This window comes from Acipenser ruthenus, unplaced genomic scaffold (genome assembly GCF_902713425.1).
Source record: "Acipenser ruthenus unplaced genomic scaffold, fAciRut3.2 maternal haplotype, whole genome shotgun sequence".
NCBI classification, from domain to species: Eukaryota; Metazoa; Chordata; class Actinopteri; order Acipenseriformes; family Acipenseridae; genus Acipenser; species Acipenser ruthenus.
Genome location: NW_026707879.1, coordinates 3059 through 12200, shown reverse-complemented (window position 1 = coordinate 12200; position 9142 = coordinate 3059). Strand labels below are relative to the sequence as shown.

The 9142-nt window shown below is 33.3% G+C and overlaps 1 protein-coding gene across 1 annotated transcript; it reads right to left on the bottom strand.

Moving 5' to 3' along the window:
• Positions 1–2266: 2266 nt before the first annotated feature.
• On the bottom strand, positions 2267–7731 carry LOC131728491 (extracellular calcium-sensing receptor-like). The gene is made up of 6 exons (XM_059019486.1): positions 7443–7731; positions 7061–7343; positions 5955–6788; positions 4898–5119; positions 4185–4308; positions 2267–3344 (listed from the first exon to the last, which is right to left on the bottom strand). The coding sequence occupies exons 1-6, from the start codon at positions 7649–7651 to the stop codon at positions 2431–2433; spliced, it is 2586 nt and encodes an 861-aa protein (XP_058875469.1). The 5' UTR covers positions 7652–7731; the 3' UTR covers positions 2267–2430.
• Positions 7732–9142: the final 1411 nt, after the last annotated feature.

The window sequence follows — 9142 nt, the reverse complement described above, 5'->3', positions numbered from 1 at the left end:
TGAATTGAAGGCTGGTTTTCAGGAGGTAGCATCATCAACATTCTGTTCTCATAAAAAAAAAAAAAAACAACACAGTGCTTTGGGTGCTTGAATAGATACATCGAAATCTGTTCCTGCTTCGTTTTATTGCTTTATGTCAATTAAAACAAAAGTGTAATTGTTATTAACGACTTGTCAGAAATCGCATGTTTGTTTGGCTTGATAAACTGTGAATCTGGAAACAGCACCTGTTAAATCATGTCTTACAAGGTATGTATGTGTCTCGATACGTAGTAATACGGTATTTTTACCGTATTACTACGTATTTTTTTTTTCTTCTGTATTTTTAATACAGAAGATTTGAAGTTTACAGCGTAGTCTCAAAACAAACTCTCCCAAATAAGAGATGAAGGTAACGACTGCACTATTGGAGTGCAGGGGTGGGTGTGTGTGTGTGTTTATTTATTTTAATAAATGTGTTTAGTGAGTCTGTTTTTGTTTTGTTTATTTATTAAATAAATAAATAAACATCAGAAACAACAATAAATTACTACGACTACTGCTAATAATAATAATAATAATAATAATAATAATAATAATAATAATAATAATAATAACAGGTTTAAATGTTTATTAATAATTTCATTTTTTTAAAAAAAATATGTGCAGAAACAACCTGGCGCTGTCACGTGGCACAGTGGCACGTGATCTGAAAATAAACGTCTAGCTTAAAAATTTTTTTTTACAATGTTCTGTATGGCCTAGTACTTTGGCTAGTCGTGTGAAATTGTGTCCATACGGGGTGTCCACATCGTCTTTCAGGTACAAGTACATTCATACATTGTCTTCTCCGGACAAACATGTTTTCATTAGTAGAAGAATTCAATCTCCATATCGCAAAGGATATGAGTTGAAAACTGTCATCGCAAGTGCTATTGTAACTTTAGATGTTTTGTCGCAGTTTGTCTATGCTTTACCTAGGTCTTGGTGAACATCCAATGTCATGAATATACTGGACGTATATCTGTGACTCAAAACCATGACTGTATTATGAATATGGTGGTACGTCTGTCGACATGGCGTTATTATCTGCCCTTACACTATTATTTACTGCACTTTAACGCCTATCTTTAAAATAATGTTTACTGGAGTAGACTATTTGCTTTCAATGTTCAGCTTTGTTTATCCCAGCATTATATTCTACTGTGCCAACAGTATATTAACCATACAAATTGATATATTCATTTATGCCGTTTTGGTCGCTAAATAGTCAGTCTACCCATGTTGCTGACGATTTTACTGCCGTAACTGTGTAACAAAGGGCTCTGTGTAAATGATAAAAACAAAAAAAAAGAAAATAAACAAAACAATGGTTCATTTGACAGCAGTGGTGTTTGAGACATTACACCAGTGATAAGACACTCCAAGATAATTGGTATAAACTGATTTTTAGATGACCTACACACTTAGTATACCCTATATTTATGAAACGAATTAATTTACAAATTAATCCTGTATTAAAATATATGGATAGATATAGATGTACAATAGTCAGTCAGGTTTAATTGTAATGTTATTTCATTCAAGCATGTTCTATGCTTATATCCTGAATCAAGGCAAAGGGCTGAGCTTTGTCTGTTTAAATAGAGCATCAAAGAGGAGATTTGGATAATGTAAGTGTAGTGTAGCCTACTAAACCTTTCTCTTGTCAGAAGCGCAATTTAATACCAGGCAACTTTCTGGCAGCTTTATTTCTGCTAATTTTTCAAACAACTTGTACAATTGTTACTTTCTCAAATCAAGATTGTTTATATATAGTGGTTTGAAGTATTTACATGGTGAAAATGCCTTAAATGTCACCTGAAACAAGTTGCAGAAAGGTTTCCATGTATTTCTTGGACATAGTTTACTGTAGGCCAGCATTCAAAAGGGGGCTACATTTAAATTCCTTGCCACATTTGCGTATCACCCATTTGCACATCAGGAGCATGGCATGCTTTATTTATGCTGTCAAAAAGCTGCTAAAATAATATCTGCAGTGAAGTTGCTCATCTGATTTACTGTGTGATAGTAGCTTACCATGAACATGAGTTCACAGTCCACTGGAGTGTTACATCAAAAAACAAACAAGAATATGCTGGAGAAGATCATTATTTAGCTGCTGCAGGTTCGGAACCATTCAAAAGACACCAAAAAAGCCAGTAACACAGTTTTCATGTTGATAATTTGCACATAATTATTTTTAATCATTTAAGAACAAATGCACTTTTCAAAGACTACAGTGTTTCAAGCATACAAATCTATATATATTTGGGGGGAAAAAAGAAATGTTAAATGTATATTAATGAGTGAAATAGATTTTTTTTTATACATGCCAAAGGAGTTTAAAGTGAGTGAAGGGCAAAATATCTCAAAACTAAATTGTCATAACAGTCTTAGCTGTAATTAAAATCACAGGCGTTTGGAAGGCATTTTCCCCATTATGTATTGTCTTGTATTTTTCTCAGGTTTTAGCAAGATAATATAACACTTAGGAACAAATATACAAACAAGCAGACCAAACGATGAGGACAAAATTGCAAAAATTTCAACAGCCACTGTGTATTTTCCAGGTGAACTAACATATGCTGGTATGAAGGTTAACCAAACTGCACAGAAGATTAGCATGCTAAAAGTAATGTATTTGGCTTCATTAAAGTTGTCTGGAAGCTTTCTAGCCAAGAATGCCAATACAAAACATATACAAGACAACATACCAATATAGCCTAATACTAAGGAGTATCCTATTGCTGACCCTATGTTACACTCTAAAATAATCTTTTCTTTATCATGTTTTAGATTTTTTACTGGAAAAGGAGGTGATAAATTAAGCCACAAAGCACAAATAATTATTTGAACTGCTGTGCATGCAAAAACAATAATTTGCTGTTGCACTGGTCCAAATAGTTTTGCCATATTACTATTTGGAAGAGTAGCTTTAAATGCTGTAACCACAACTATTGTTTTTCCCAGCACACAGGAAATGCTAAGAGCAAATGCTATTCCAAAGAATGTGTGTCGCAGCATGCAGGTCCAGACCACTGGCTCACCAATAAAGGTAAGGGAACAGAGAAAGCAAAGAACCAAGGAAAACAGTAACAGACAGCTTAGTTCGATGTTGTTAGCTTTTACAATTGGTGTGTTTTTATTGTAAATGATGACTGTTGCGGTGGCTATTGTGAAGCATAGTCCCATCAGTGCCACTGTAGTTAGCGTAATCCCAAAGGCTTCACTGAAGGAAAGAAATTCAATTTCTTTGGGTATGCATTTATCTTTTTTTGCATTAGACCAGTACTCCTCTGGGCACTTCATACATTCTACTGAGTCTGAAATGGATCACAGATAAATTATTACTTAAGTTATGTTGCAAGGTTAATTATACTTTTCATAACAAGTATGCATTTTTATAATTATAAAACCCTTAGATTTAAACCCAGAATTCTATTAGGTAATACAGTATCATGACCAAAAATAGCTTGTGCTGTTTCCCACAAATCAGTCAATAGTCAAATAAATATTCCCGCTGACATCACACCCAAGCTCAGTGCACAATCTGGTACCATCTTAGGAAATACCAGTGTACAAAACCATAAATTTTGACTTGAGGCAATTGAGGAAATGGTGTCATCTAGTGGAGAAAAGAAAATATAACACTAAATGGCTGTGCTTTCAGTGTCATTGTAGTTACCGGTAAGCTAAAAATCACTATAAGCCTCAACTCAATCCAATATTTGTATAATGTAAATGTGCACTACATAACTGTTTGCACATCTAACAGTTGGACAGAATAGTTAAATTACAGTTTAGGTACATTTTCAGCCATTCAAAATTCACAGAACAATATCCCTGGAAAATGTTCACCCCTTTGCAATCCTAGTTCAAATGAGTTATGATTTTAATTCCAATGGTGCTGTTATTCATTGGTCATGTTAATTGATCTCTCATTACAGATATCAGATATCATTGTGTGTTAATTAAAAATCCATTAGGCAAAGGCAAGCAATTATACTTTTTTTATTTTATTTATATTATTTATTAAGGTTAGATACGGTGCAGTTGTTGTTTTTTAAATTAACTGAACTTTCGTTTTTGGATATACTATATTTTAAGGCACAGTTACGAATACAATTTCTTTAGACACCTTATAAAATAAATTTGGTACATACCTGTTTCATTACTTATATTACCATCAGCACATGGAATGCAGTCAAAACAGCAGATAGGTTGTCCTGTTCTTATTGCTTTTCTTGTACCAGGAAGACAACTTTCTGTGCACACTGATTTTGGAACCTTATAGAAAAAATAGATCAATTGTGCAGTTGCATGTGTATTTGTGTTGCTGTGCAGAAACAATATATATATATATATATATATATATATATATATATATATATATATATGTGTACAGCTGGGAAACAGCGTTTGTTTTATATGCTGTACCTTTTTTTTTTTTACTCATAAGGCAATATTCTCAGGCTGTTATAACAAATATAGTTGTATCACTTGAAAATGGAGATGTACTACTGATTTGGTATGTTCAGTAGGTTGAGTTATTCTTAATAAAAAAAAATAATAAAATGGGTATTTTATTGAAATTTCAGGCTACCATATGACCTTTTACGGTCATATAATGATAGCTATGTATAATCACACTGTAATTTACATTACATTAAATTGGATCATATGGAAGTATTGTCTGAGCATTAGTGAGGTATACTGTAGGGCAGTGTCACCCAAGGTGACAAAGAAATCTGGTATGACAAACTATTGTAAAACTTAACAATGAACAAGGCAATACAGTGTGTGCTGTGTTGTTTCTGGGCAGTCACTATAAATACAACAACAATGACTGCCACAAAACCTTTGTTGAAATGCTTACCATTTTCCCACTATTCCAGATAATGCTATCTTCATTAATTACAAGTTTAGTTCCTGTATCAGAGGATGCATCAAAATAGCCAACTGGCACATGATCAACTATTCCATTTTTGAGGTGCCAATTTATAATGTCATAGGCTGCAGCAGGATCCCCGTTTTCATCAAAGTATACAATTTCACCAAAACGGTTTTTAAATTTTATTTTTTGCAGGTGTTCATAGACCTTTAAGTACATGGTATAATGATCAAAGTTATTTCAGTAACACAAATACAGTATCCACAATTAAAGTATGCTAATGTTGCATGCAAAATTATTCTTGTAATTAGAGAAATGTGCCAGATCTATGCATTGACAAAGCAGCTGTTAGTAAAATCTACTTTCAAATTGAAAATACACTCCTTAAATCCCCTCATAAGAAGTGAAGAAAAGTGTCATACTTACCAACTTAACACAAAAACACCTGTAGCAAATATATATATATATATATATATATATATATATATATATATATATATATATATATATATATATATATATATATATATACACACACACATATATATATATATATATATATATATATATATATATATATATATATATATATATTCATATGCATGAACTGAATATTAATGCATTTTCTAAGTTGGCCAAGTTTTCGCTGTATGAGATTTTCTACAACAGTTGACCCATCCTGTATCATTCTAGTCCTTTGCATTATTCTCACATAATTTACACATTTTGGTTGCAAAATTACAAAACATATTAACAGACTCTCAGACTGTTCAAGCCACCTGCACAATTGTATGGGTTGAGTACAGCATTTGCCCAAAAGAGAACAATCTTTTTTACTTCAGTTTTCAGTAACAACACATACTGTACTGTAAATATTAGTCTACACATATACAGCCATTGAGAGACAGATTTTTACAGATAAGCAGGTACTTTAGGCGTTATCGCTCTTACATTATCTGTGTGCTGTTAACCATTGCCACTACCAATCTTACAAGTCAAGATTTTGGGCAATCATATAGTTACAGAAATAAAGTTAACTCACCTGCCATGGCTGTATGTTCGAAATATTTTCACAGAGTTTAAAGCTATAACCTTCGCCTTTTTGACAGAAGATTAAGTCCTGAAGAGCATGCGCTATGGCATATACAGCTTTGTAAACATTATAAGCGACCCTTAATTTTGTAACATCAAAAAATGCGTTGTTTATTTGGTCTAATCGTTCTTGCCCTGTGCATATCTCAGAGTTCGTTTCAGAAAACGTTTGGTTTGAATTATCTTCAGTTAAATGCAGAGTACATTGAAAAATAGTTTCCCAAAATCCAGTTACAAAGCTGTTTCCAGAATCCAGAGAAGGTCGTATGTTCAAAAGAAACTCTTTGAGCTCTGGGATCGCCATTTCGCGACTCACAAATCCTATTGCGCCTCCAAACGATTTAAAATTTTCCTTCGTGGATGGTCTTGCTGCAGTTATCCATGCTTCACTTGCTATCCACTGTATACCGGTTATGTTTTGTCGTACGATTTCCTGCATCAACGGGTACAGGTCACCCTCAGAAGCAAATGCAAGAATGACTTTCACTGTCGAACGTTTAATAGTCTCTACTATTTTAAGTATTTGACTGTATGGGTAGGTTCTTAAAACTTTTTCAGAAAAGGCTACACAGACGCCATATTTTTTAACTTCTTTGGTAAACTCTTGAACCCCCATCCTGCCATACTCATTATCGCCTTGAATAGTTGCAATCCAAGTCCATCCAAAGTGCTTTACAAGCTGAGCTAAAGCTCTGGCTTGAAAAAAGTCACTGGGTACAGTGCGAAAAAATGTTGGATGCTCATGCTTGTCACTAAGGCATGCACACGTGGAAAAGTAGCTGATCTAAAATAAATACATAAATAAATAAATAGAAACACACACACACACAACAACAACAACAAACAACCATAATGTGCTGCGTTTACATGGGTAATTTAAAAACAAACACTGTATACCATCGTGACAGCGGACTAAAAAATCACATTCACATTACAAACCTACATTTAGTCACTTAAAATGATAATAGGAAAAAAATAATAAAGACTAATTTAATTGAAAGCAAACTGCGCACAGTAGTCTAAATATATTGATTAATCAAAGTAATTGAACTTTACCATGGGCATTCTTAAGGGTCCAAATGTCCTTGAAATCGCTATCGATTGCGATGACCCAGACTCTCCTATTATAACAGGGACTGAAGGACATCCAAAATTATATTGTGTTTCTTCTTGCCCATTGAGTATAGTGTGAGCTGCTCTTAAAGCTTTGGTTGGAGAAGCACAAGAGTCAAAAATTGTATATCCCAGTGTTACATTAGGTAACAAAATACGGTCCATGTTTATTTCTTGTATTGCAAATATCATCGCCTGTGTCCAGCGAAATGCTCTCAGATCAAACCTATGTATTAAAAATAATAACAATAATAATTACAAGTTATCATTAGTAGTATTGTTAATAGTATTGTTCTGCTTGTGTTTTAAATACGAATTAACTTACCCTACGCATTTTGTTATTGCTGGTTCGGTTTCAAACATAGCGTAGTTCGGTTCTTCTTTATTATAAACTGGAAAAACGCCTCCAATAACAATATCCCCATCTTTATACAAACCAGGTACACTGAACTTCCCAATGGGGTTGCATGCCGATTCAGCGTCCAACTGCTCAAGGGAAACCAAAATAAATAGCATTAGGAAGTATAGGTGCATTGTATGTTTTCAACAGTTGTCAGTTCTTAAACTCCTGTTGAAAAAAGTAAGAGTATAACTCCTCATCTGTCATGGTTTTATATAGGGCAACAAATCCCAAGTGCAATTGTAATCAATAATTTAAACATGACTGTATTTTCGTAGTGGTATTCTTATTGGTTAGCTGCTCTGTAATACAACTTCGTCAAAAGCTGCAAAGCGTAAAAGTATGTACATGATCGTAGCATTGCGCGCTTACCCATGGGACATGAGACTGAAGTTACAAATATATTTCAATGCAATTAAAAAATACATTCCTAAACAGCTGCAAATTTTGAGTCTGTTGCTAATTTCAGCACTAGGAACTGTTCATAATGAGCTTTTTTTGTGTGTTAATCGTAGCTGGTTTAAAAGTAATTTATAAAACACAGTTTTATTTAAATGATTATAAAATGAGATTGATAAGGCACAATTTGAACTAACGTTGTGTAGATGTTTTTGAATATTTTGACGCCAATTATTGGATAGGGATTTAAAACTACTTTTGTTGTTGTTGTTGTTGTTGGAAAACGAGGGTCACGTCATATACAATGCAAGTGGATGAACCAGACTGTTAGGATTTGTCAGTATTGACAGTGATACTGTGACAGTATAAGAGAAGAATTAAAAATGGTTTCCAAAAGCAAAACATTTACAGTTGTCTTTGATTCTAAAATTCACAGTTCGGTAGTGCTGTGTGCTGGCCCATCCCACTAATCTTCTGGGTAGGCAATATATAAACTTAAAAATAAAACAATGCTCTGGGGGATTTTATTCTGTTTCGACACAAAAACAACTTAGACTTTGATGTAAATATTTTGTATTCATTGAATGTGCGTCGTGTAAGCAAGAACCTTTAACAGTCCTTTAACAGCCCTAGAGCAATCTCATAATGAAGATTCAGATGTGCCTCAAACCACCGCAGCGGTGCACAGGCAACCAATTAGTTCTTAAATTGGGATTATTATTATTATTATTATTATTATTATTATTATTATTATTATTATTATTATTATTATTATGGTATTTCGTCCGTTTAGAGTGACACTTGAATGACGGTGAACGTTTCAGCACATGCGTATGTTAAATGCTGTTTCCTACATTTTTTCTTGTTGGAACCTTTTCGTACGGCGATATCGGAAAATATACTCAGATGCGATCATACTGGAGTGTCTTTAATAAAATAAAGAACCGAGGCGCGTCACGTACAATGCAGGAGTATCTTTTCAATTTCTAAAATAGACCAGAGAACACACAGGATACAAATACAAAATGAAAGAAAATACCAAATAAAATTTGCTGAAGTCTACAAAGGTAGGTGCTATTTAATTATTATTATTATTATTATTATTATTATTATTATTATTATTATTATTAGTAGTAGTAGTAGTAGTAGTAGTAGTAGTAGTAGTAGTAGTAGTAGTAGTCGTAGTAGTATTTGTATTTTGTGCAAAGTAATGTAATTTTAGAACT